The 27,796-nt window shown below is 42.6% G+C and overlaps 1 protein-coding gene across 31 annotated transcripts; it reads left to right on the forward strand.

Annotated features, from left to right (window-relative positions):
* Positions 1-201: 201 nt before the first annotated feature.
* On the forward strand, positions 202-27,682 carry lrrfip1a (leucine rich repeat (in FLII) interacting protein 1a). Of its 31 annotated transcripts, none has more exons than XM_028990607.1 (28): positions 202-670; positions 10,504-10,590; positions 12,522-12,539; positions 12,633-12,680; positions 13,046-13,090; positions 13,425-13,475; positions 14,092-14,136; positions 15,638-15,694; positions 15,776-15,823; positions 15,954-16,016; positions 16,126-16,206; positions 16,738-16,782; positions 16,986-17,051; positions 17,928-18,005; positions 18,183-18,284; positions 19,006-19,038; positions 19,114-19,239; positions 19,492-19,563; positions 19,761-19,931; positions 20,142-20,234; positions 20,515-20,607; positions 20,804-20,896; positions 21,055-21,154; positions 25,200-25,249; positions 25,338-25,410; positions 25,745-25,824; positions 25,916-26,020; positions 26,087-27,682. In XM_028990607.1, the coding sequence occupies exons 1-28, from the start codon at positions 581-583 to the stop codon at positions 26,195-26,197; spliced, it is 2,124 nt and encodes a 707-aa protein (XP_028846440.1). In that variant the 5' UTR covers positions 202-580; the 3' UTR covers positions 26,198-27,682. The 31 variants fall into 31 exon arrangements, with proteins under 31 accessions (XP_028846440.1, XP_028846407.1, XP_028846411.1 ...); XM_028990605.1 differs by having other exon boundaries at positions 205-670; positions 25,338-25,458; XM_028990608.1 differs by lacking the exons at positions 20,515-20,607; positions 20,804-20,896 and having other exon boundaries at positions 203-670; positions 25,338-25,458.
* The last annotated feature ends 114 nt before the right edge of the window (positions 27,683-27,796 follow it).

Consider the following 27,796-nt stretch of genomic DNA (forward strand, 5'->3'; position numbering starts at 1 on the left):
AAAGTCCTGTTTCTCCGTATCACTTCATCGTGGCCACGCAGGTCATTTTCATTAGAATTTCCACGAGCGTACAGAACCGCTCCAGAAGTCGTGTCCGGTGAGGGAAAGGCCGTGAGAAGAAACTTCCATATTAGGTCACGCGTGATTCTTCGCGCAGTTCCTGTTCCAGCGCCGGTTCCGCGTCCTCGGAACCCGGACGCGCGGCTGGGCGCCTTTAAGAAGACAAGGCGCCTGTTTTAGCGCTCCTCTCATCATTAAAAATAGCGGGGAGGGTGAGGAGGGTGAGGAGGTGCAGCCCCCGTCCCCTCGGCCACTTTTCCCGGCGGAGCACGGAGCGGGTTGTGGAACTGGAGGTGGACGTGGATCAGCGGCACGTGGGGCGTCATCCAGAAGAAGAAGAAGAGAAGAAGACAGGAAGAAGAAGACTGCAGGAGGATGTGTTACCGCTGACTTTTCACCTTGTTCAAGAGTAAAACTGACCTCCGCTGGTCACAAATCGGTCGTATTGAATTCTTAAAAAAAAAAAAAAAAAAAAAAAACAGAAATACGTTTTCCCAAAACGTCTTAAAGGAGTCGTAATATGGGGACTCAGGGGACAGGAAGAAAGCGGATTTCCAACAAAGAGCGTCTGACCGCCGAGGACGACGCGTTAAATGTCATTGCGCGGGAGGTGAGGTCCTCACAGAACTTCCACACACTTACATTTCTGCCGTTTATCGGGCGCCCTTGTCCAGAGCAGCGACAGGGACAGTCCCCCATGAGACTCTCCGGGTTAGGAGTTGTGCTTGGGGACACAATGGTAGTAAGTGGGGTTTGAACCTGGGTCTTTGCTCTTCTGGTTCGCGGGCGAGAGTCTCACCCAACTTGACCAGAAGTTCTGCTTTGTGTTCCGTGTCAGCGTTCTGGTCACAGCTCGTGACCGGGTCCCTCACCTGACCTGATGTGTGTGTCGTGACGAGATGTCACAGGTGGCTGGACTAACAGGTGCTGGTGGCCGTGTTGTGACTGCTTGCTCTCGTTGCTTCAGCAGAAGGTTCTGCGGGTTCTGCGGTGTCGATCGAATCCGATCCAGGCCTTGTATTCGCCGTCTCTTTAACTTTTTAATATGTCCACGTTCTGAATGACAATGCACAGGCCTGTAGAAACCTTCTTCACGCGTTTACCATCTTAGAGGCATATCGGTGTCACCTCAGCTCCAGACCCTCAACACTGTAAATAACAAACTCGGAACTGTAGGTGGGACGGTTACTGAAGACTTTTTAATCGTGTGACGGTTCCTCGTGTTACGTCCAGCGCTCCACTGTAACTGATAGCTGTGGGGTTTGGTGTCGCTGACAAACTGTTGCTCAGCACACAACCAGGAAGTTGCATCATATTTGCATATTCTGCAAAGTGACAGGGGAACATTCCTCCATTTCAGCCTCATCAGTTGTTCCCTTGAAGCAGAGATGCAGTGATAAAATGCATTCTTTTAAGGTTTACAGTTTCCTATCCCCAAACTAGATGAATTTGTCAATAAAAAGTCAAGGAGTCATCGGTTCTGAGATGTTCTCACTCATTTTCGTGACTGACATCCAGAGCGCTTTGCTTCGTGGCAGCTGCACCACCGTCCCACGGCGGCTCTCTGACAGACTGGTATGTTGGAAGCTGATTCTGTAACAGGGCCATTAAAAATAGAAGACCCTTGAAGCTCAGCTGCTGGTGATCCCTTCTGTGGACCTGCAGACTCAGAGGGACCAGGAGGTGATCATAGTTCACTAGGAATGTGATAAAGTGTCCAGATATCCATTATTCAGGGGTGTAGTACATATCTACATGTACTGGTTCATTCACTTGTGCTTTCTAGTGTACTACAGGCTCTACAATCGTGGCAATATGAGACATGAAAAGGGCATTGGTCATAAATTTGGAGGATGTGTAGAGATACTTTTGTTGTAGTCGGGTCTGAAACCCATGGCTCTTTTATCCTTACACTGAACAATGGAAAATATTAAAACATAATTGAAGAGTATTTTATATTTTATCTGGGTTTTTTTTTTTTGTAGTTTGAAATATGAAGATTGTTGTGATCTTCTGCATTAAAATGCAATATATTACATTTTTTGTCACTTAAATGCCATTTATGCCGGCATCCCCCGCCAGAGCTGTTAATCAGTTTGTTTAATTAAAGCAGCGTTTCAAAATCTGACTCCTCCTGGGATGCCATTTTTGCTTTTTATTGTTTTTCATATGTGGGCTTTAGTTTGATAAGTAAGTTGTGTAGAGTAAGCATGGCCGGGTTTTTAGACTTGTCTGGGTGATTAAACGTTCGTCATGTCATCAGCTTCTACACACATATTCATGCTAGAAAAAAAAAGGCCTTCATCTGAAAAAAGCAGAAACTGGTTATTGTTGTTTATCAGCGCAGCGATCATATTACCGTTTAAACTGGAATATTTTCATTCTTTCTTTTCAAGTGCAGTGTTGGATAGTAAGCAATTACAGTAGATCATTCTGATTGGGTCACTTCTTAAAATGAAAGTATTTAAGTTTGAAGTATTTAAGAAGTGATTGTGGAGTTTATATACCGTATATAAAAACACTATATATTTTTTCCTTCTTACTGTCTGTTCAGTAATTATTATATTTCCTTAGTATTTGGTAGCATTTCCTTGTATGGCTTGTGAAAAACTTTGGGTGTCTTTCCGCAAGGTGTAACTGTGTCAGGTTTGAAGGCCACCTTGAACGTCTTTTCTTTGTGTTGGTCATTGTCCATTTGGATGACCCTTCCTGGCTGATGTCTTGAGATGTTGCTTCAATATTTCCACATGATGTTCCTTCCTCATGATGCCATCTATTTTGTGTAGTGCTTAAGCAGCAAAACACCCCCACAACATGATGCCAAGTTGGGATGGTGTTCTCAGTCTTGCAAGATTCCCCCTTGTTCCTCCAAATGTAACGATGGTCATTACAGTCCACGCTGAGAGCCCTTTCACTATGGAAAATGACCTTCCAGCATCTTCACTGGGACACAGATCCCGTCTCTGTCGTGAGCTGTACTGGTGGTAGAAGCCTAGTGGATAACACACTCGCCTATGAACCAAAAGACCCAGGTTCAAATCCCGCTTACTACCATTGTGTCCCTGAGCAACACACTTAACCCAATGGTAGTAAGTGGGATTCTAACCCGGGTCTTCTGGTTCATAGGCTAGTGTGTTACCCACTAGACTACTACCACAAGTTGTCCTCCAAAACTGGGAGTGTATGTAAACTTTGAAGAAAGTAATAAAAACTCTCTCTCATTAAACCAACATTTGATGTAAGTGATGTATTACAGGAAATGTTTAGTCTGATTTAATGGCAGATAGTAAGAGGAAAAAGTCCTGTGTCTTTATACAGTGTATGTAAACCTCTTATTTCCACCTTATGTATTCAGAGACTGTGGTGAATTTGGGAAAAGCTCTTCCCACTTTATTTTGCCCTTTAAGACATTACTCTTTTTAGGACCAGCACTGAGAAACCTTGATCTTGTTTAGGTCTTTGAACACTCACCAGCCTATAAAAAGCTTTTGCTTCCCATAAGAATTGAGTAGATCCGTAAAATTGCAGTTGCCTTTGATTTGCTTGAAGATAAGGAGCCCAGAATTGGCCATGTTTTCGAGTGGCACCAGCGTGCCTAGTCATTTTGGCACATCCTGTGGCCGTTTTTGGAGACTGCATTCCCACGTTGTTTATTCAGTGCTTTGTGGGTTCTTTCCAAACATGAGTAATGGAGCTTTTAGGTGTGTTATATTAAACCTGAAATCAGCACAAGTTGTGTTTGCATCTGCTGATTCATTGGTGGTATTCAACAATAAAGTGATTAGACATTTAATTTAATTCTTCCTGTGGAATTCTGCTGTAGAAACTAGTATATAACTTTAAATCATTTTTTTTTTGCATGGGCGGCAGAAGGCCACACTTTTGGTGTGAAGTTTTTGATATTGGTCCATTTTGTTTAGTTTTTTCTCTTCAAATCCCTTTTGTGTTACAGTTCTCACATTTAACATTATTCACGTTAATGTGAGTAGAGCTCCTCAGACATTACATAGATAGATGCTTCATTTTCAGAGGGAAATTCAGTTTCTAGCAGTATAAACTTAAATATAGTTCTCACTGGAAAGAGTATACATAGTACACACATGACATGTAAGCAAGGTGGGGTGTTACTAGTGAGCTCTGTAACAGTCCAATAATGGTGGTGTGTAGGGCTGCAACATTGAATCGATTAAATCGGAAAAAAATAGGTAACTAAAAGAGTCTGCAACAAATTTCATGATCTAATCATTGTGTGACGCGACACGGAGACACTTGATTATTAAAAAAAAAAAAAGCAAACACACTGTCTCTCTCGCGCACTGATGCCTACAGAGTTCAACGCCTCATAGACAAGGCGGAGCAAAAAAAAAATGAGCGGAGGTAGAGGAAAGATACAAGGCGTGTGCTGCAGTGTTTCACAATGCCAATCACTTCACTTCTTACCTCTGCATCCCTGCCACATCAACACCCTCTGATTGGCTGTTTTCTGCAGCACGCAACTGAGCCAGGAGCATGTGGAAATGCTGCGGACATGCATATTGTTCTTGCAGCTTTGGCACTTTATTTTAAAAGTCCATATATTTGGCAGATGTAAAGCATACATGTTTTTTGTGTTAGTCCATTTTTATTTTATTATTATTAGAATAGCTCAAGGAGCAACATGTTTGTGCACCTTCTAAAGATTTTAGTTCAGTTTTTGAATAAAGGGTTTGAAAATGAATGCTTTTTTTTTTTTTTATCCGATTGTACGATAAATAAAAAAAGTGCAAAAGATGTGCGTCTGGATGGTTACATTATCATTCCCCCCACTTGGTGGAATTAAAGAGTCAGGGTTTTTGGAAGGAACGTCTTACTGTCGCTGAGGCTGCTTCTCTGTCTGTGGATGATGTTGTGTACGGGATTCAGTGGATTGTCTGACTTGAAGTACAGATGCTTTAAACAAAATGAAGCTTGTTAGTATGCGTTAATTCCCTTGCAGAGTTCCTTTTTCCGGCTGTGCTTACTTGTTTTTCAGGTCTGTTGGGATTCTCAGTGTAGATGCACAGCACACCAAAACGTGTGGAAATCTTACTCCTTCAAAATATGGTTCTGTGCCAAAACCTATGATGGATTGCATACCAGTTATTAAAATCACACATCAGAGCACTATGGACACATGGGCATGTGTCAGTAAACAAGAGCAGTAGAAGTTGACCAAGGAGACCTGTGGTTTTGAGTAATGAAACCTCACATTGACATCTGATATGGATGTCTGGTCTTATACCATGATGACTATGCTCTTGGCCAACCAAATTCAGCTGTCTCTCTTGGTTGCTTGACTTACGTGTCCAATTGTAGCGTGGTTTCATTGGAGAACACAGTCCACTGCCAACGTCAGCAGCACAGTTGTTTTAAGAACCCATTTTGGCCCCTTCTGTTGGTGTTTATTGGGCCTGGCCTGGGCTGCACCCATTTAATATCAAGATGAGGGTAGTTTGATTTGATTTTTGGAATAATTTTTTCATATATGATGCTGTATTAGTCTAGTCACAATACAAAATCAGTAAAATTTTTCTGAATTCCATGTTGTCCTATTTATTCACCTAAAACTATGTGATTATGGAGTGGGTGTAGAAAAACTAACCTGCACTATGACAAATCACATTTAATCACTGTTCAGCAGTGCTTTTCTGTTTTCTTTTGTAATCCATTTACATGTAAATTCTAAGTGCATTTCATGCAAAGAACTATTTCACATTATTACACAGTCTTTCTTTTGTAAAATAAGAGCTACACATTTGACCTCAACATAAAAAAAAACGTCTCAAATACATTAATACAAAAAAATTGTGCCCTCCTGCATAATTAATTGGAACCATGATAATAAAATCAGCTGATTTGTTTGTATGACTGGTTAACATTTGCTTATATTCATATATGTTCTTACAGAAAAGTTGTTTTTCTGATTTTTAAAAAATAGTTTAAGTATTGTTCCCCATCCTCTTCGCCATCGCTGGCTGCATGTTTACAATGCTTTGGTGTGTGTCCGAAAGGCCAGCCTCAACAGGAAACCAGAATGGCCAGAAATGTGAATTATATGTAACTCCTTGTTTTACATAAAATTTTATCTGTTTGATTTTTCGATTACGTCCACGGTTCGCGGAATACTTGTCCTTAGTTTTGATGCTGGAACTAAGGATGGTACTCCATATTCATTGCTGTTTTCGATACTACAGGGGAGTGGCTATTTTGAAGAATCTAGAGTATAAAACATGTTTTCAATTATTTCACCTTTTTTTGTTAAGTACATAAGTCCACATGTGTTCATTCATAGTTTTGATGCATTCAGTGAGAATCTACCAACGTAAATGGTCATGAAAATGAAAACACATTGAATGAGTGGCATGTACTGTATATAGCTTACTTCAACATTATTGCTTGACAGTGGTAATTAAAATATTCAAGTAACTTTACCCCTCCTCCTAAAACCGCATATAATTTAGAGTGCTGTTGCAGGGAGGAGCTGCCCGTTGCAATGCCTGTTGAAAATGTAGTCTGCCACCGATTTTGTGCCAGGATGACAGTTTTTTTTTTATTTAAAATGATAATGATAAATAAATGTTATTAAAGCTCGAGACTGTGGTAGCGAGTGCTTTTTAGGACAGGATTTGGATTTCTGGCTTCTTACACTAAAGCAGCTTGAAAGCAGGTCCTGCTGGATTTTGTGTGTAAATGTAGATGTGCTTATGGCACATAAGCATCACAATTAGAACAGCAGTCACCCACATGGACTGCGGGGGGATATTTTCTCTCTTGGGCACTGCCTACTGTGATAAGGGTTGCGGTTCTCTTGCCGCTGTCTGAGTGACAGAGGCCAGACATTGTCTCTTAGCCTAAACCTCTGGAAGGTTTTTGAAGATTGTCAGTTGTTGCACTACTCTTGGTGTGCTACGCTGCCATATTGCCTAATGAAGTCATGTAAGCTGTTCAACTTAACAAGAAAACATATGTGTCTGCTATTAGTGTGAAAATATTATTATGCATGAATGCAGCATTAGATATTGTATATTGAACTCCACCTCCATCTTATGATCTGGGTTGTGTTGATATTGGAGCCTCTTGTTCTGCTACCCAGCACGCAATAGCATAGAACTTCAAATTGGCACTGCATCCTCTTCAAAAAAAGTACATGTACAGAATTTATCAGATGCCCTTATCCAGAGCGCCTTACAATCAGTAGTGACAGGGACAGTCCCCCTGGAGACACTCAGGTGTAAGAGACTTGCTCGGGTAGTAAGTGGTGTTTGAACCTGGAACTTTGTGGTCTTCTGGTTCATAAGTGAGCGTCTTACCCACTAGGCTACTATTTCTTTTTTTTTTTTTTTTTATTGATCGGCATCTACATGTATTCTTGCCCCCATTCTGTCTCTATCTGCTCTTAATGCTGCACCCTCTCTGCATCTGCATCAAAACCCAGCCTCCGCTGGCCTATGTTCACTACATCTACATGTGACCACCCTCACTCTCTTTCTGCATCCGTGTGTTGTCCCGCCCTGATTTGTATCATCCCAAAAGTTGCTCCCCTGCCCAAACTCTGATCACTGGTTTCTTCCCCAGTTTACTGTCCAGGAATGTCCCTGATTAGGCACAGCAGAAATCCACCTAGCTTGAACCGGAGCATTTGGTAGATATTGATGGAGCCGTGGTGTTTTTAGGTCATTAAAAATAGCCACGAGGAGGAGGAGCAGGGGAGATGTGAGCACATCTCTACTTCTGTGGCACAGTTAGGTTTTCTTTGTCTTTGTAAGGCGGGTGCGACGTAGTGATGTGTGGAAATATGGATGACCCTGGCTTCAGTATGCTTACTGTGACTGACATCATGGCTTACTTTGATAACTGCAAGAAGGTAAAGTTTGTGTGTGTGTGTGTGTGTGTGTTCCTTTAGACATACTCCTGGGCAACTGTTGGATCAATGTTGTTTTTCTATAGTATGGGCCAGAAATACCAATAGTTTATTGATTGTGAATTATCTGCCTTCACGTATGAGGTGACTGTGAGCGCCTGGTGACAGGAGGCGGACATTATTTGTTAGATGACTGTGTGGCAGGGCAGGGCGGGGTGTGCTGGCTGCGCTCTGCAGGAAGGAAAAGGCGTGACGCCACTTGTGAATGGGTCAGCTGTCTGCTTCATTGGGAGTGCCTAGTGAGTTTGGGTTTGTGCAGGTTGTTCCATAGTGTGTTTGTGATGATTTGTCCCGTAAGAGAAAAAATCCTGAAAAAGTCCTGAATCATTGAAAAAGTTTGTAGGGTTTGAGAAGTCCAGAGTGTAGTTCAGTGTCACGGTTACATTACGTGTCCATTATGATGTTACTGGTCCATTTGAAGATCCCTGAAGCTGTAGTTGTTACGGTGGTGGTTGTTGTTGACTCACAGCACCATGATGTTGATGGAGTTATGGTGTCAGTTATGATAAATGTGCCCGACTAACAGTACATTTATACAATTTCAATATTCCATGAAGAGGTACCACACCCAAACGTTGTCTGAAAATGCCATTCTGACGCTGACGAAGGGAAAATGGGAACGTGCTGCTACTCATCTACTCACTGAGTCCTAGTTTTCTTGCCCTAGATCTACTTTAGCCCTGCTTCTACCACAGTCCTGCTGTAAGAAAGCAAGATGTTTTCTTTTTTAATAAATGGTGTAGAAAAGACAAACACTTGCAAACAAAATGGCTCAGGTCTTGATTCTGTGACCTTCTCTCTTCATGAAGGTTGGAAATGAAAATATTAGGAAGAGAGCAGGGAGCACTTCACCTGTTGATTCAGTTGATCTTGTAAACTTCATTAACCTCATCAACCCTTTCAAGAATTTCTCTGTACATTTCATCTCCCTCTGGTGGCTCTCTGCTCAGCTCAGAGGGACTCAAGGGAGTGCCAGTGTTTGCCGTACAAGGGGTTATTCCTGATTCTTTTGGAGCTGACTTCAAGTGCTTTACATCCAGGCAGATCTTCATAATATTCACACTGTCTTTATCCTACATTTACATTTACAGCATTTATCAGACGCCCTTATCCAGAGCGACTTACAATCAGTAGTTACAGGGACAGTCCCTCCCTTGAACTCGGGGTTAAGTGTCCTGCTCAGGGACACAATGGTAGTAAGTGGGATTTGAACCTGGAACTTCTGGTTCATAGGCGAGTGTGTTACCCACTAGGCTACTACCACCATTATCCTGGTGACTGGACACAGTTCAGGGCTTGTCCTTTTATCCATTACCGAAAGTCCCTTGTTTACTTTATTAGTTCAACGTCCCGTGGGAAATGAAGGCATTGTTGTGGATCCATGGCCAGTAATTTGCAGTAGTAGTTTCTTCAACCTGATTGAATTCTCAGAAGGGGTGAGTGGTAGGCTGAGGTCTTCAATTGCTCTCCATGCCCACCGATGTCACTCTTTTATCCACCTAATCACGTGGCAGGATGGAAGCAGGAAGCTTCCTAGTTCCTAGCTTGGGGGAAGGAAAAAAAAAACATGAAGTTGATGACCTTTGGCTCAGGATGGAGTTTCTGTTTCTCATGGATGAATTGTAGTTCTATGCAAAAAGCTTTTCTGAATGGAGAATTTCTAAAATGTCCATTTTTCGTCTAGTACTATGGCTTAATCCAAAAATTGGAACATGACAGTTTCTGTTTAGGAATGTAAAAGGTGAAGGTTGTGAGTGGTTATATGGGGACACGGTCATGTTCTGTTCCACCATCGGCTGTGAAGGTCTCCGATCTCCGATCCCTGACTCAGGCACACTCGGCCCTCAGCCACATACTGTTACCATTAGTAACAGGAAGGAAGTGCTCTGTCTCGCTTCACACAGACGCAGCTTCTTCCTTAAAAGGGCCTGAAGATTGTATAAGGCAGGAATGAGTTGACACACATGCACACTGCTCTTTTCTCAGAAGTATACAAGTTTTGTTCAAAGAAAGAATATAATGCCTACAGTGAAGCACTGACAATGGCCCATAGTCCAGAACTGGGCAGCAGACTGTTTTGAATCTCCTGTGGTGACCTGCAGAGAGGTGCATGAAAATCACTCATTAATCTAAAAGTAAGATCTTTCCAGAACCATTCTTGATTTCTATGTGAAAGGTGGGAATTTGTCTTATTTCAGAAAATGCTTATTTTTAGCGTAGTTTATGTGGAAGAATCTCTGCGTAATCAGGGCAGGATGCTTATATTTTTGGCCGTAATTGATTTATTTTATATAATTAAAATGGTCTATTTAGGTATGTTATGTCCAGATCAGGTGAATGAAGGGTGTCCACTCAGACAGAGTTATGTACAGTTTTTGTGTGTGTGTTTGTGTGTGTGTGTGTGTGTGTGTGTGTTTTTTTTCCTGTTTCATGTCTGTGCCCGAGATTCCATAAAGTCATTTTGTGCATCCAACGATCTCATCCTCTCTTTTTCTGTTTGCCAGGCCGAAGCCCGATTGGCTGCGAAGAGAGCGGCCAGAGCCGAGGCCAGGGAGATCCGCATGAAGGAGCTGGAGAGACAGCAGAAGGAGGTAAAGAGCCTTGGTTCCAGGTTCTGTGACTGTGAGCTGGTGCAGGAGGGGATTTGTAGGTTCTCAATTATGGCAGTGAAATGTTTGGACACACCTCACAGATCGGAACCTGAGATTTAGATCATGGAAAAGCGTTTGACCTTAGCGTCTTAACGTCCTCAGGCCAGCGTCTGCCCCGCCTGCTTCTGCAGATCCGTGATTGGCTCAAGTCTAATGAGACTGATGGGGGAGGGGCACTGTTGTTCCACTCTAATGTACAAGTATGATGTCCGCAGGGTCCTGCTCTCTTACAAATCATGTTCCCTTATCTGCCCCTCATCACCTGATTTTCAGCCCTAGCAAACATCTTTCTTGCATTTCTGTTCTGTGTTGGGTTTGAGCAGTAAGATCTGTGGATGGCTGTGACCTGTGTAGAATTACAGTATGCAGGTGTGTGTGTGTGTGTGTTTGTGTGTGTGTGGTTGAGAACACGTACTCAGTCATGCTCCAGAGATTATCTTTCAATGAAACCCTGGTCTGATGAGGAGGCACATGGGAATTTAGAAGCAAGGGTTTTGTGTGTGTGTGTGTGTGTGTGTGTGTGTGTGTGTGTGTGTGTGTGTGTGTGTGTGTGTGTGTGTGTCGTAAGAAGATTATCAGGCTGTACTCTCCCCGTTATCTCGAGCTGCGCTGCTCTCGGACCAGTTTTTGCTGGATGAAGGGTCTCGCAGGGCTTGATCTGGGGGTCAGGGTGGGACCCTCTTGCTCGGTAACCAATCCAGGACTCTGACTCACACCGGGATCTTCAAGAAGCTCCGCAGTTGCCACCGCCGCTGCCTCTCATGGCAGGGAGGTGGCAGGAGTCACCGTAAGCCGGCAGGACGGCTGGCAGGCGGCTGGCAGGGCGAGGGACGCGGGCAGCGTTGAGTGGCCGCCCACGGACCCCCCTGTTGAGGAAGGTGGGTGGTGGGTGAGTGTGGGAGGAGCTGAAGATGAAGAGTGAGGTCTGAATATTAGATCAGAGATTTGTTATGATTAATATTGACTGGTGGATTTATTATAGATGATCTCCTTTAAGGCTCTTATCTGGATTGGTTTGTGGTCTGGTTGAAAACAGCTTCTGTCAGGCATGCAGACAATATGCAGGCAGTGAGAAGCCGCCGCTAAATCTGGATTAGTGGGGCATTTGGCAATGGCTGCAGGTGTGTGTGTGTGTGAGTGAGAGAGAGAGAGAGGGAGAGAAAGTTTTTTTTTTTTTTTTTTTGGAGAAAGTCAATCAGGAAGAAAATGTACCAAAAAAACCTGAACTGATCTTTCAACAGATTGTGAACAGGAATATTACAATAAATCTTTCTCTCCAGATTACTGTACACATCACAGGGATCAAATCGCCTTTCATCTTTTACCTGACGTTTTAGACACATGACAAATGCATAAAATAAATACAATCTTTAGAGTATCAATATTAATAAAAATGAGTACAAAGCAGTATAAGTCAGTTTTACATAAGGGGGATAAATTCTGTGGTATGTTCTGTGCTCAGTCCAAAGATTGTGTCTTTATTCAAATATTCCTTTTGTTTAATGCCTTTTTATATTATTCTTTTAAAAATATGTTATCATGGTGAAAAGATGCGACTTTTTGTGGTGGTGCCAGGTGACAGCAGCAGGATGAAGTGGGGCGCTCTCCCAGACAGGGATTAGGCATCGTCTCGGACTGTGGCCGCATTTGAATGTAAACTCCATGAAAGCCACACTTAGTCTTAGAATAGTCCTAAACTCATGCTGGCACTGGACTGTCACTGGATGAACTTTACACCTGATTTTTAGAAGCCTTCTTGTTCTGATTTATATCTCATGCCCTATAGCCTTTTGATTTGTTCTTGTTCCTTTACTTCTCTCCCTCTGTGTTCTGTCCACCCTATTCTGCTCTGCTCCGGTTCCTGGCTGTAGATCTATCAGGTCCAGAAGGTAGGCCTGTTCTGCTTTTCTTTTTTATCAGGTGGTCTTTTATTTCACCTGCCCACCCATCCCTCTCCTCCTCCTCCTCCTCTCTTTCCTCAGAAATATTATGGACTCGACAACAAATGGGGGGACATTGAGCAGTGGATGGTACATGTTGTAGTGGTGACTGCATGGTGGTGATGCATGGTGTGATGTCTCCTCACATGTGACCATTGGCTTTGTTGCATACTCTGAAGTTCTCATCCTGTCTTTCAGTAAATCAGATCATTAGATTCAGTGAGATTATGTGGCAGTGTGCTTCACCCTCTCAATAACTTCGCAATTCATGTTTTGTACATCCACCATCATGGTGACCATGTCACTTTCATAGTCAGTTGGATTTTACACTACAGTTAGTTAAATGCACAATGGAAGTTCAGTAAGGATCTAAATTCTGATGACATCTGGTGTTTCTTCTCACTCCGGCTAACTCCACCTCCCCCCATTTCTTTTTCCATCTCCTTTTTTTGTAGGAGGAAAGTGAAAAGTACACTTGTCATGCGAGAAGACATGCCTCGGTCTGTACCTTCATCTTTTCCATCCTGTTTCTCTGTCTGTCTCTTTTTCTCCTGTGTTCTGCTAGATCAGTTTCTGCACCCCCTGATAGAACCAGCTGTTGAGGTTTTATTGATCCACTGATTTTTATTGACTTGTTATACCACAGTTGATATGTTCATATTATTACTGAGAATTTTACATTTACCTTCTGATCCTGTGATTATGTAAGATGTTGCAAAGTCCTCTCGTCCAATCAGAACACCAAATCAGTTCCCACTGTGGTGTATATTGTTGTCTAGCTCTCGATTACTTAAACCATTAATAATGTCTCTCTCTCTCGCTCTGTGTCTCCAGGTCTCAGACGATGAGGAACGGATGTCTGTTGGCAGTCGGACCAGCATAAGGGTCAGTCTCCCTCTTTACTAATCGTTTTTATCGATTTATTCAACGCGTTGTTGCAACCCTAGTTGTTTCTGCCACTCCAAAACAAAACGGCAATGGAGAAAAAGCTGATCTTTCTTGACTGTCCAAATGAATTACAACAAGACAATATCATCTTCATTCCTACCCTTTGTGCTGAGCCCCGCGGCGAGCGCAGCACGTTCGATCTGAAAGTGACTTTGTTTTTCTGCTCATTGGAGAAAATCTAATCTGTGTTCTGTTCACGCTCACCTGATGCCATACACATCTGAACCAGGCGTCTGTGGCATCAGGGGAGTGTGAACTGAACACAGACCTTTTTCTGCTCATTGTCCACACAGATGTACAAGACTTTTGTATTTGAAAACATCGTGTGACCATGAGTGCAGCCTTCAGACATGAGTTTTCAGCTCTGGTTCAGGCTTCCATGGTGCCTTCTTCTGCTCAGTCTAGTTGCATGGGGAGAGTTCAGTACATGGAGCAGATGGATAGTCATGTCGAATCGGGCGAACTGTAATTAGAGAGGTATGAGTTGACCCTGAACAGGCTGTTAGGACGTGTCACCCATGACCCCAGCAGTGATGATTCTTGCTCTGTGCAGTCGGATCTGGACCGAGCTGGAGTGTATGGAGGAGCCAGTGAAGGGGTAAAGGCTTGGGCTTGCAGTGCTGCTGTGTTGTGCTAACTCACAAAGAGTGTGTGTGTGTGTGAGTGTGAAAGAGCTAATGTTGAACTCAAATTCTGAAGGCTTGATGTGGTGTGATGGTGTTTTTAATGTAGAGCTCTCGTTTGTTTGTTTTTTACTCTAAACTCACAAAGACTACTAATTACAATCAAAGATGCATCACATTGTGTATGTACACAATGTACATATGCAGATCTCAACACTCAAAATTTGACCCTCTGTGGATGGATGGTGGTTTGGGATGATGGTGAACAGCAAAACTGAAGAAAGAAAAAAAAAAAAAAAGAAAACACATTCACATGCCGGATTAGTTTATGGATTCATGCCTTTGAATTCAGCTATTTCTCCCCATTTGGAGTTCAGAAAAAACATGAAACAAAGTGTCTGCTTGCTAGTTATCTGTATGTTGGAGTGGAGGAACTAACTACCTTACCCACAAAGTTTGAAAAGAGGAGGGGCCCGTTGGCATGATTGACAAACGGGAGAGCACCGGCAGCCGCAAATGTGAAATAAAGCTTATTAAGTAGTAGAAGTAATAATAATGATACATACGTTTTCTATGAGGCCACAGCGGCACACTCCCATGGCAAACCATGGAGGGAGAAGGGGCCAATAATCACCAGGTTCACCACACAACGGCGTAAAAAGAAAAAGCATTTTGTTGCAAGAAAACAGTGTAAAAAATGCTGTTCAATCCTCCAAACTTCTGTTTTTATGCCGCTTAGTGTGGTGGCATAAAAAAAACCACTAGGGTTCCTCAAAGGGAAGTCATGTACAGCACAGTACATGTTGCACACAACGAAATGTGTCCTCTGTATTCAACTATCACCCTGAGTGATCAGTGGACAGCCATGAAAGACACCTGGGGAGGAGTGTGTGGTAGTAGCCTAGTGGGTAACACAGTCGCCTATGAATCAGAAGACCCAGGTTTGAACCCCACTTACTACCATTGTGTCCCTGAGCAAGACACTTAATCCTAAATTGCTCCAGGGGGGGACTATCCCTGCAACTACTGATTGCAAGTCGCTCTGGATAAGGGCGCCTGATAAATGCTGTAAATGTAAAGGTGTGTGGGAATGTGCTTTTGCTCAATGGCACCTTGGCAGTTCTGATTATGGGTCCATTTCCTAACCCACTAGGCCAACCACTGTTCCAAAAATTTTTATGGTTGGGCCTGGCACAGCTTCCATCTTCTCCATTTCTCCTCTGTTTCCCTCCATTCTCTACACTCATAATACCCCAAAGGGTGTATCAGTGGTCACAAACATGGAACCATGACCCCTAGCAACACCAGCATGCTGTGCTAATTCAACTGATGAGTGAACTAGTGAATGTGACATTGTGTGGATCCACCCCTCCTCGTTTGCAACATTGCTGTAATTATGGAACCTGTCCATGTGCATGTGAGAGATGACTGGCTTGAGCGGGCAGGGCTACAGTTTTCATGTTCTCTCTGCTTCAGGGTTCTGTTTCATACTCTCACAAAAAGTCGAAGAAGAAGAAGAAGAAACACAAGGATGTATGTAGCTGAACTTGATAACTGTCAATCAGATCCATCTTGTGTAGCTCTTGTACCAAACAGTCACTTATGTCCCTACAGAGAAACGGCTACGATGACCTTGATGATTACAGTACGTTTTCCAGCCTGGTTAGTAGTTGGGGTGTTGAGGACCCATGCGTGGATGTGGAGATCAGTTGATTTCTCTGGTGTTGAGGTTTGACTGGTTGCTGGCTGATGTGACGCTGAAGTGCTGATCTGTGTGTCTCCTGACTCTCAGAGCTCCAGGATCAGTGATGAGAGCCGAGCATCTCGTTCCTCTCGGCCTGACCTGCAGCAGCCGGTGGGTTCATCTCTGTTCCTCTTGATCTGGCTGCGGTGTCTGGAGCCTCTAGATGGCATATCTGGAGCTGATGAGATGTGCTTCTCATCACCTGCTCTGTTTGTTTTAGGGATCTTACTCTGACCTTTACAGCAGCAGTAGTCTTCCTGCTTCTAGGCAACCAAGCGCTTCCTACAACACTTCTTTTCAGGTCCGTCCTGGTGGTGTCCGTCTCTCTCATCTCTCCTGGTCTTCCTCTTATTTGTTTCCTCGTTCATAACTGCATCAGACTAGAAGAATATGAGGGGATATAACTAAATCAGATTCTATTGTGTATGACTTTGATCTGACTTGATGCTTTCTGCTGGTGCATGAAAAGGCGCATGATGATCTGTCACTTGCCTGACTATTCAATACCAGTAATTAACTGTTTAATTGTCTATTTGTTTTACTATGATCATTTTATTTAAAATACACATACATGAAGTTTATATGAAGTCAGTTGAATAAACAAGGCCTGTGGCTTCAAACCCAAAGGATTTTTTCCCCCCTTTTTTTAATGTCATTGTTCTGATCAGACGTCCACATATTGATTTTTTCTGATTCATCAAGAAGTCAGGGGTCTGAGTTTCTGAATCATGTTTAGGTAGATAATCCTGAGTCTCTGTCACTAATGATTGTCATAACTGTAAAAAGATGTAAAACGGACCCCTTGTTCTTCTGCTTCTTATTTTCTGTTTAGTCATCAATGATGCAGAGCACTGCCTCCTGTCTGAGAAAATGCAGGGTTTGTGATGATTTTGTACCTGAACTTTGACCTCTACAGCTTGTCATTTCCCTATTAGAACTCACTCATTTCCTGTCACCAAATACCAGACTGTTGACCCTGCACACTAACGCACTTCGTTCTTTCTCTCGTTTTTACAAATGAAAATGGTGAAAATCCCGCGTGTCACGTTTCGTTTGTGTGTGTGTGTTTGCTGATGCCAGGGCTCGCTGTATGAGGACTGCACCAGCAGCGTCCCCACACGCTACAGCAGCTCCAGCACTCGTGGAGTAAGGATCTGCCAGACTGGCACTGTGGAATTGTATGGCATTGTGGGATTGTTTTGGGTGAAGAGACGGGTGCCGTTACTAACAGACATACTGACCATTGAGACTGGGTTACTGTTAACTGCAGTGTGTGTGTGTGTTTTATTACCTTGTGCTGTTAACAGTCATCAGCATGACCGTTTTACGTATGTGACTGAGGTAATGGAAAGCAGCGCAGGGTGAAATCATAAAGGTCCCTTATTATGAATTTTGCTTTTTATATCGGTCTGATTGATCCTCTAAAACTGGGGAGTCTGAGATCTGAAGTCTCTTCAGGCGAGTAGGAGACTGGCCTATAAAAGTTCACAGAAATGATGTCATCAACACCTTTCACCATCCACAATGTTTCGCACAAAGAGGAATTTGTGTCAGCATTTTTAAAGAAAAAAATGAATCCTCTTGTGACTACTAAGGGGACAAATTCCAGATCCGACCGTGCTGCCACTCTGAATGACGAATGGCCAAAGCAGTATTTACACCTATCACCACTCGCATTAATGTTAAATAATCTCAGAAAGTGAAATTTACATGATGGGGGGCCTTAAAATATATTTAGATTTTGACTATGAGGTTTTCTTGCATAATAAAATGTTGTAACCTGCTTTTTTTACTGAAATTCCATCAGTGTGTTTCTCACTAAATTATAATTATAATCAGGAACATTAAAAGCTCCTGACTGCCAGGAGAGGCACGAGTAACCTGTATCATTGGTGGCATTAACTGAAATGTTTGTCAGGTAGGCTGCTGTTGTGTTTTTATTTATGTTTTTTTTTTTTTTTTTTTTTTTTTTTTTTTTTTGTGTCTCATTGTGCATTTGTGTGCATATCACACACATATCAGCCCTCTGAGTACCGTAGTGTTCTGAGCTCCAGGTCCAGGACTTCCTCCAGGGCAAGTTCTGCCTGTGGCAGTCCAGCGGTGAGTGACCTTTGTCCTATTCTGAGGTGAAAATATTCCTCTGGCCTGTAGAGCCTGCAGAGGTCCTGATGAAGATATATGGTGGTGTGTGTGTGTGTAACTGAGAGAAGTTGAAGTCAAGTTGTTGCGAGGTAGACTGTGTGTTGTGTGGCGTGACGCCCTCTGCTGGCCCTTCAGGATGATGACTGCAGCTCGGTGGCCAGTTTCCTGCGCAGTGCAGCCAGCAGCAGTGGCCTGCTGAGGGACCTGGACCATGTGACTATCCCTGACCTGTATGCTGTGAGTGGCAGAATGCAGGATGTTTAAATTGTAGCATGAGTGGAAAGGGTGCACGTTTGCAGCGGAATGGAGTTTTGTGTTGAAATGGAGTCAGAATGAACAATATTGAAGAATAACCTTGGTGCTTGTGTGTGTCTGTGTATGAAACATTTCTGCACAGAACTTAATGTAGGTGTACTGTGTGCTAAAATTTTTTTTCATTTTATCCAGTTTTCCTCCAATCTCTACACTTGAATTTATAAAGCAGCATTGATGTCGCTGAAAAATACATAAAACCTTTGTCTAATTTTACAGTCAGATAGCTTGTTCTGATGCTACTTGACATTTTTCAATCATTTCAGTCTGCTGGTCTGCTTTTTACACCACATTTTTATAAATGTTTATGGCTCAGTAAATAAAATGCTGTATTTCTGCTGTCCATGATTGTTTCTACAGCCCTGTCACTCAACACTTCTGACAGGTGAAGTAGTGAACACGCCCCAAAAACTGAAACCAGAAGCTCACTGTTAAAACCCTGACCTGCCAGGAGGAACACCCTAACCTCTGGATCACTCGATTGGCAACAGAATTGATCACAATATTCAACATTTACTAGAATGATAATGCTACCAACATATGTAAAATGTGCTTGGCTCCTTTTTCTAATCTAATTCCATTGGGAACAACACTCCATCTCATACTTAATTTAAATAACCTTTTTTTTTTTTTTTTTTTCCTGCAGGATGATCGGTTAGACAGAGATTACCCAGAGAAGGTTAGTTTCACGCAGACACACAATGCTGGACATACACACTCACTACTGGCTTTAACGCGATGAACCCTCCTCCAGGGAACATCACGAGCCTCCTCACTGTCAACAGCGACTCTCGCTTCCCTGGGCGGAACTTCCTCCCGCAGAGGCAGTGCGGACACCGCAATCACTGCTGATGCTGAGGCATCCATAAGAGAGATCAAGGTGAGTATCTACTACCTCCATTTACAGTTCTTAGTCAAGCACTGCACTCCAGCTGCCATTTCTGCTGAGCTAACCTGCTTGCGCTCCTTCACTGGTGAGGAGTTTCTTATTCTCCTGAGTTTCTTCCCAGATCTTTACGCAGAGACATGTTTCATGCCACCACTAACATCTGTTCAGCTTCTCCGTTATCATCATGCCTTTTTCTTCATTCGCTGCTCATTCTGCTCTGTTCCACGCTCTTCTTCATCCCAGGAGATTCATGAACTTAAGGATCAGATTCAAGATGTGGAGGCCAAATATATGCAGAGCCTCAAAGAAGTCAAGGTATCTGGAGATTGATGCCAACCACTTGAGTCCTCATTGTACCTGTTCTAACGATTTGGTAGAAATTTTGTGTGAACAATCCTGTCCTCAATCACTGGAACATCCAAAACCAGGAATTTTGCATTAGAATTTAATTTGCCTTTTTTTGGTGGGGGTGTAGGGGGTGGATGGTGACATTAACTAGACCTTCTATGCAGGATGCCATGGTGGAAGTTGAAGACAAGTACCGTAAGGCCATGGTGTCCAACGCCCAGCTGGACAATGAGAAGTCCAACCTCATGTACCAAGTGGATGTGCTGAAGGACTCACTCATGGAGCTGGAGGAGCTTTTATCTGAGACAAGGCGGGAGTGTGAGGATAAGACCAAGGTGAGCAGGTCACACAGAGGTCATTCCATTCTTCCATACATGAAGAACCCCTGTATCCATCCCTGTATTACCATAACATAACAATTTAATTGTAAGATACTCCTCATTTATAAAAATATGAATATATGAATATGCCTCACTGGCCAGTGGGTGAAGCAGGGGTGAGAGGTGCTGAGATGGAGCTTCATGATTGCTGCTGTCTCTCCTCAGGAATTAGAACGGGAGAAGCACGCTCATGGGATCCTGCAGTTTCAGTTCAATGAGCTGAAAGAGACCCTGAAACAAAGTGAAGAACTACTGAATGTGAGTCCTTGTGTGTGTGTGTGTGTGTGTGTGTGTGTGTGTGTGTGTGTGTGTGTTTGTTTTTCTTATTAATTGTACAGAAACACACACATACAGTCTAAAAATCTGCAACACCTTCTGTATGCTCTGGTCACATTGAGGCTTCTGTAGGGATCTGCTTCACCTTTTCAGTTTATTTTCAGCCACGTCATCCATATGTTCTCCAAGTGCATGCTTCTGTCACCATCCTGTCTCTTGTTCTTTATCTATCCTGTCCTCTCCTCACGTTTCCACTGTCCAGGAGATCCGTCAGTTGCGTCTGAAGCAGGACTGCTTTGTCAGGGAGATTGCTGACCTGCAGGAGACAGTGGACTGGAAAAATAAAAAAATTGGGGTATGCTGTAGAAACCCCGAGACTTTTCTAAAGGCCTAGATTTTGAGAGGAACTGCTTCATGTGTGTAGTCTGAAGAGCAAATTTAGGTTTTGAAATGTCCACTTGGTCAGCCGCTTTTTCTTTTCTTCACTAATTTTTTCCTCTTTCCCGATCTTGCCTGTGCTTCCACCTTTCGTTCTCTGGCGTGCTTTTCAGGCCTTAGAGAGGCAGAAGGAATACTCTGATGCGATCCGTAATGAGCGCGATGAGCTCAGGGATGAGGTTGTCCAGCTTAAAGATATTCTGAAGGTACAGTTGAGACCTCTCAAAGGTTTTACAATATCAACAATTTCCAGAAATTCATTCACTGTAGTGACTGAATTGTAGATGCAACAGGATCTACAATCTCACGCTGTTGTGATGAATTAATTCATAAAAAAAGACTTTCGTATTACAATTCTCTTCAGAAACATGGTATTGTTCTTGGACCAGACCTAAGCACCAATGGGGAGACAGGAGAGGCTCTGATGGACGAGACTTCATCCACCGAGGGGAACAGCATGCTGGGTGAGGAGATGTTTTCCCTTCTCTACACTTCTAGATGAGCTTCATTGTTGCATGAGCATGCTGTCCTTTCACGGAGACCAGCATCTCAACTCCTGTACCGCTGCTAATGCATTACTGGCTCCCAAAACTGCATGCATGTGCATCAGACATTAATTACCATGCAGTGTCCTCCACAATTATTGGCACCCTTTATAAAAATACACCTTTGGATGGAAATAGCTTCATCTCACAATGAAAAACTAGAAAATGTAATCAAGTGTCTTTGTATATAATGGAGTTTGTGATTCCATCAACCCTAACAGTTACCATAACAGTTCATATGAAGTTTTATTCACTTTTTAACTAATCTACAGAGGGTTACAATAACTGTGGAGTGTACTATTTATTTTCCAAATTCATGTGGTTTACAAATTTTAACATTTGAATTTAAAATAATTGTAATCATTAATTATGATTTGTTATTTTAATATGCATTCTAAATGATTCTGAATAGCTTTCAAATAATTTTGCTCTGATATCACTTTGTATCCTGGGCGCCAACTTGTGATCCAATATTTTCTCTAGCCCAAGGGACAATTAAATTAGAGTTCACTATACAATAGCCATGTTCATTTGTCAAGTTCATGTTAATGAATAATATTTGATTTGGTGCTCATGAATGTGACCGTAGACTATCCCATGCTTCTGTCATAGCTTAATTCATATGCAGTGAAGAGCTTTGCCCTTTTCCTGCTCCTTTCCCTCCTCTCTTCTTCTTTACTGATTTCATGTCATTTCCTCCTGATTTTTTGCTAATTGGCAGAGCAGAGCTTCAAAAGCAGAATTGTTCATGGCCTTTGGAAACTGACTCACTGATGGTTCCCTAGGCAAAAGTGAAGAGGTGCAGCCTGGAGTTGTGAAGGTGGTTGAAACGCTGCAGGAAGAGAATCATGTTTCCCCGCCTCCCCCTTGTGAGACAGAGACCCAGCTGTGTGAAGAGGCCAACTCTCATGTAGACTCTGAAGCAGAAGACAGGGACATGCCTACTTCTCAGACTGAGACCATCATGGCTCTTAAAGCTGTGGGTTTAGAAGAGTTTGTAGGAAGCCCAATAAAGCCAGGGGCTGTTGTGGAAGTAATAGTGAGACACAGTGCTGAGGCATCTGTTACAAGACAGGGGACGACTGAGGATGTTTGCCCCAGAGAGACAGAAACAGAAAATGAAGGGCTTCAATCTATCACCAAGAATGCTGATGTTGTAGCTGGAGAAGTAAAGCTCATTGACCTTCATGTTAGTTCGAATTCATCAGAAATTGTGTTGGAACAGAATTCCCACTCCACCAAAGCACCTCAACAAAGAAAAGAATCAGAGAACGAACCATCTCCTTTACCCGAACCTGTTAAATCTGCTGTTCTGCTGAGTGAAGAAGACATTAAATCACCGACACCGACCAAGACTCTCAAGACAGACCAACAGCCTGAAAGTGGAAGTGCATCTGGTAAGAAGAAAAAGAAGAAGAAAAAAGGCAAGAAGCAGAAAGGAGCAGGTCAAAGTGTCAACAAAACGTTACAAGACACCAAGGCTAATGAAGAGAAAGCAGCATCATTCAAAGAAGAATCAGTCATGGGAAATGAGAAGTCCTCGCCCAACGAGACTAAGGACTATGTGCAGTTTGCAAATGCTCTGAACCCTAATGACCGTTGTGTCATTTCTGACGCAGAATCTCATAATCCTGCACATTTTGTTACTTCTGACATCCCTGACTCAAAGTTCAAGCCTTGTTCTTCTACAGATGGCTTTATAGAGGCACTACCTAAAGAGCCTGGAAGCCAGGAATTGGACAAAGACGAAAACCAAGAGAAATATGCTTCCCTTAGCAGTCAACCGGAACCTTTAACCAATTTCCAAGAAGATCACCACCTCAAAAATGTTACTCTGAACCCTGAAGACCACTATCAAACCATTCCAACACCTACAGACTCCACATCTGAACCAAGTAGTGATGGGCCTATAAAGATTTCAGAGGAGTTTAAGCCCAGTACAGGTACTGAGACAAATTCCACCGCTCCTGTCAGTTCCTTTAGGGATGAATTATTTAAAGAGGTAGAAGAGATTGAGCTGGACAAGGGCGTCTGTGAGAACCAGGAATCCATCTGCAATCCACCAGAGTGTTTAATCAACTTTCAAGGAACTGAATTGTGTGAAAAGAGCATGGTAGGATGTGTGGACTTCAAAGACATAAAGTCTTTGGTCGACCTTGAGCACATTCAGGATGATAAAGCACCAGAACATTTGGAATCAGCAGACAGTTGCCCAGCTGAAGCAGAGGATGTTGAGAAAATAGTTTTCAGTAGTGAACAAGTCCAGACAGTAGGGGCAGCGGCAGTGTATCTCCATGGTGTTGAAGGAATGGATAATAGCATTGTTGAGCATATTCATCTTGAAGACTTGGAAGAATATGCTGAAAATAAAATATTTAATGAGGTAGAAGAATGTAATGATGAAGGAGAATCGTTTGATTTTGATGATGTAGAGGTGGTGACTGATTATACTCCTCTGGGTAGTCTTGGAGAAGGATCTAATGAGAATGAAATGAAACCAAGGGAAAATGAATGTGAAGATACTGTGAGTCATCATTTTGAATCCCAGCTCACTTTGTGTCAACCACAGATAGGAGAACATGAGAAATTTGTAATGGAGGAAGAGAGGAATGAAACACAGGAGAAGCAACATCAGGATGGGTCAGAGAAGCAGGCTAGACAAGAAGAGGAAGTTAAAGAATTTCAGGAAACATCAGATAAAGGGGTTCAGGAGGACCAGGCACCCAGTGGTGATCCAGAAGGACTTTTACCAGACAATATGGAGGCGCTCAGCGTTAATAGCGAGGAAGACAAAGAGGCTCCACTTGTTGAAGAAACTGTTCTAGAAAGTGAAGAGACTTCAAGGAAGAGCTCAAAAAAGAGTAAGAAGAACAAGGGGAAGGGGAAAGAAGACTGCAAAATGTCTTAGCACATCAATATCCAGCTGGTGGGCCTGAGTTCTTTACTTGAATGACTTCATCATATTTGCTCTAACAAGGAAGTGTTCTAAGATTTCATAAACCTAAAAAGCCATTTACAGGAGTGTCTCAGCAGGGTTTGTTGTATAACGTTCTTACTCTTGTGGGATTTATGGGACATAAAACGGCTTTTCTGGTCATAAACTTCAACACTTCTAAATCTCACCCAAAGCACAGACTAATGCACTCACACACACCCAAATCCAAAGATATGCAGATATGCATGTTCATTGTCACATCTGCTTCCCGTCAAAACTGTCATCATTTAGTCAGAAGCACGCTGTATTCATGGAAACATTGTACAAATGGAAAAGGAAATTGTCAAAAATGCTAATTTGTCAGTTTGTCAAATATTTTGTATACCAGATGAGTGTTAATTGTGACTGCAGCAAAAAACAAACATTTAAATTAGTTGTGAGCATCATCTACTGAACTCAACCTTTTTTGTTGATCTAGAAACACAGAATGAAGCACATATGCATCGGAACTGGCCTTTTTATGTTGATGTCATTGTTCTTGTTTCTCAGCGTTATTTTTTAGAGCTCTACTGAATGGATTGTTTATTGTTGATGGAATAATTTTATATCCTTATTATACACATTTTCACTTGTCAAAGACTAATTGTGATTTTTGAAGTGCACTCTGAAATAAACCAGTATAATTTGATGTCTTTTTTTATTGGCTGTTGATCAGTTTGTTGAATGAATATGACTGGAACAGTGACACTGAGTGGCATGTGGATTAAATGCACGAGAGATCACGATCTGTGGCTTCAGCTCTGCATGCAGCCCCTAAACCCTGCCCCCCATGCTGCCCACCCTACAAAATATCTAAAAGATATATCAGTTACGTGTCCTCATCCTCCCACTCCGTTCCCTGGCTCGTCCCATCTGTGGTATGTTAACCTCTCTTACTCACTGTTCATTTCTCCTGAATTAACATCAGCCTGTACCTCTGGAAGCTTATGAATATCTCTGCACACATTATATCTGGTTCGTCTCTTGCAGAAATCCGGCTGAGGAAGTTGGTGGATGAGAGGGAGAATTTAATAGAGCATGTAAGGAAGAAACTTTGCCCATCAAACCCATCAAATGCTGAAAAACAGTATTAACTTGAGTAACGTCTCCGTTCCCTGCTCTTCTCAGGTGAAAAGACTGAAAGGGCAGTTGGAGAAGAAGAATCAGAAGAACAGCATGGATGAAGCGTCCAGTCCAGATGGTGAGATTATGGAGAATGGAAGTGACCCAAATATTATGGATGTGCAGAGTAAGTTTTATTACTAAATTCTGTAATAAATGCACTGAATGGAACTGTTAATTCCTGTATTCATTTCTGAATATGTAACATGTTAAAATAATATTATATCTTTTTATTTGGTCTGACCTTTGACCTGAATGTGAAATTCATAGCCAAAGACTATGCCTACATAAAGATGGAAACCGTTTCAGGGTCGATTCAGACAATGCACCTTTAAAACAATTCTCAAAATGTCTTGTAATTCTCAGGAGAATTAAGGAATACATTTTTTTTTTTCTGTGTGATTTAATTTCAGGAGATGCCAGCAGGCAAATTAATGACCTGAAATTTAAACTGGTGAAGTCTGAGCAAGACGTGACTGCTCTGGAGCAGAACGTAGGTCGAGCTTAATCAGCCTGCTGCTGCTGCTCCAGATCTACACCCCTGATTCGCTTCTCACTGTGGATTTGTTCTCTACATAAAACAGGTGACAAGGTTGGAAGGCCAGGTGACTCGGTATAAGTCTGCATCAGAGAATGCAGAGAAAATTGAGGATGAACTAAAGGCTGAAAAACGCAAATTGCAGAGAGAGGTATGTTCTCCACAATCATGCAAAATTCTAATTGTAGACCAGTGTGTGACTAGCCTGCCTTTGCAGCTTCGCGCAGCTCTGGACAAGATTGAGGAGCTGGAGGCGAGCAACAGCCACCTGTCCAAACGCATGGAAAAGATGAAGTCCGGTCGCAGCACCGCACAGACCCCGCTCTGAGCTGGCACCCTTCCTCCGTAGCGAAACAGACAACTTTGTGGGAGACGTTCTGCCCACTCCCACCCTGCCTCACCCAGCGAGCATCACTCCTGCTGAAGCCCCACCAAACCACAGCAGCACATGTGCCATGATATGCATATTTATTTTCTCTTTTTCTTCTAAATGGACTTTTTGGATATACCGGACTATTGAGGGACACCCTGTGTGTGTGTGTGTTTGTAATTAATGTAAAAAGCACAATGTAGCTGCAGCTCTGCTGTAACTTTATCTCAGGCTGGAGATTTGAATCCTGTCTGTCCTGTTCTTTCTTGCTTTTCCTAAACGCCCAATCTTCACGCCACAGCTCAGACCTGCATCTCTCACATGCTTTCGAGTGTCTGAAGCCAAAACAAGCTAATTGTGTGTGTGTGTGTGTGTGTGTGTCTGTCTGACCAAGAGCTCTTGTAGGTTTTACTGCAGATGAAAAGTTTCTTTTTCCAGCATCTGCATCAGTCGTAATAATTATTTGGAGTATCAGTGGTTATAAATAAGACTCTTTCTGCCTTTGTGATGTCACTAGCTTTATAGTTCATATTTTCTTAAAGCTTTGGTGAGTTAAGCGGGTTTTTTCTTCTTTTTAAATGACAGATTTTCTTTGAATGTACCTGCTGTTGCACTGACACTGGAAAACAGTAAATGAGACATTCTGAGGGATGTTCCTGAGATTTTCTACAAGATATAGCATTATGGGCATGGTCACTAATATCCCATTCACCAATTCCCCCATCAGAACGCTTGAATTAAAAAAGGCTTATAACCTGCGTGTTTGTGCTGGTTGAGGGTGTGGCCCTGACATACCCCGTGTACAAGGGGTATTAGGAGTGTAGAGAACAGAGGGAATGGAGAAAGGGAGGAGACAGATGCTGCCCTACAGCTGAGGGTGTGACGTATTGACAGGAGGTGGTTTAAATTGTTCAGGAAGTTTGTGTGTGACAGCAGTCAATCGTCCTCCCTTTATTAACTTAACTACAAGAGCTGAGTGGGTAGTTAGTTCCTTCTCTCAGATATACAGATAACTAGCTACTATTTCTGTAAATCTGTCAGCCAGATTGAGTTGTATTTGTGAACATGCCCCATGTGCTACGTCTTGTTTAGCACCATGGAAACCAGGCACTGCTGTCTGTGTTCAGGAAATGAATGTAATATGATAAGGTGATTGCATATCATTGAAGGATGTTAAATACAACTGATCTAGAATTTAACAGCCTGCTTCCATGGTAAATGCACAAGTATTACAATCACTTTAATTCTGCAGTCTGATATCATTCATTGTCTGTGGTGAAAGACATTTGGAACAAATGTGTGAGCTGTGGTGCTGACCTTGAGTAAGATTGAGATTGTGATGTTGACTGGTCATGATGCATGAAGCTCTGCTCCATGCTGCTTTTGAAGCTATAAATGGTTGAAACCTACTGCAATCCTGGTGCAATAAAGTGTCCATTCTGATGGTGTCTGTATATTCAGTTTTTTCAAATGTGCTCTTGTGAGCTCATGACAGTTTGCATGTGAACAGCTGATTTATGTTTAATTATAGTCTATCTAAATTCCAAAAGCCCAAAC

The sequence above is a fragment of the Denticeps clupeoides genome, chromosome 9 (assembly GCF_900700375.1).
Source record: "Denticeps clupeoides chromosome 9, fDenClu1.1, whole genome shotgun sequence".
In the NCBI taxonomy this organism is placed as follows: domain Eukaryota; kingdom Metazoa; phylum Chordata; class Actinopteri; order Clupeiformes; family Denticipitidae; genus Denticeps; species Denticeps clupeoides.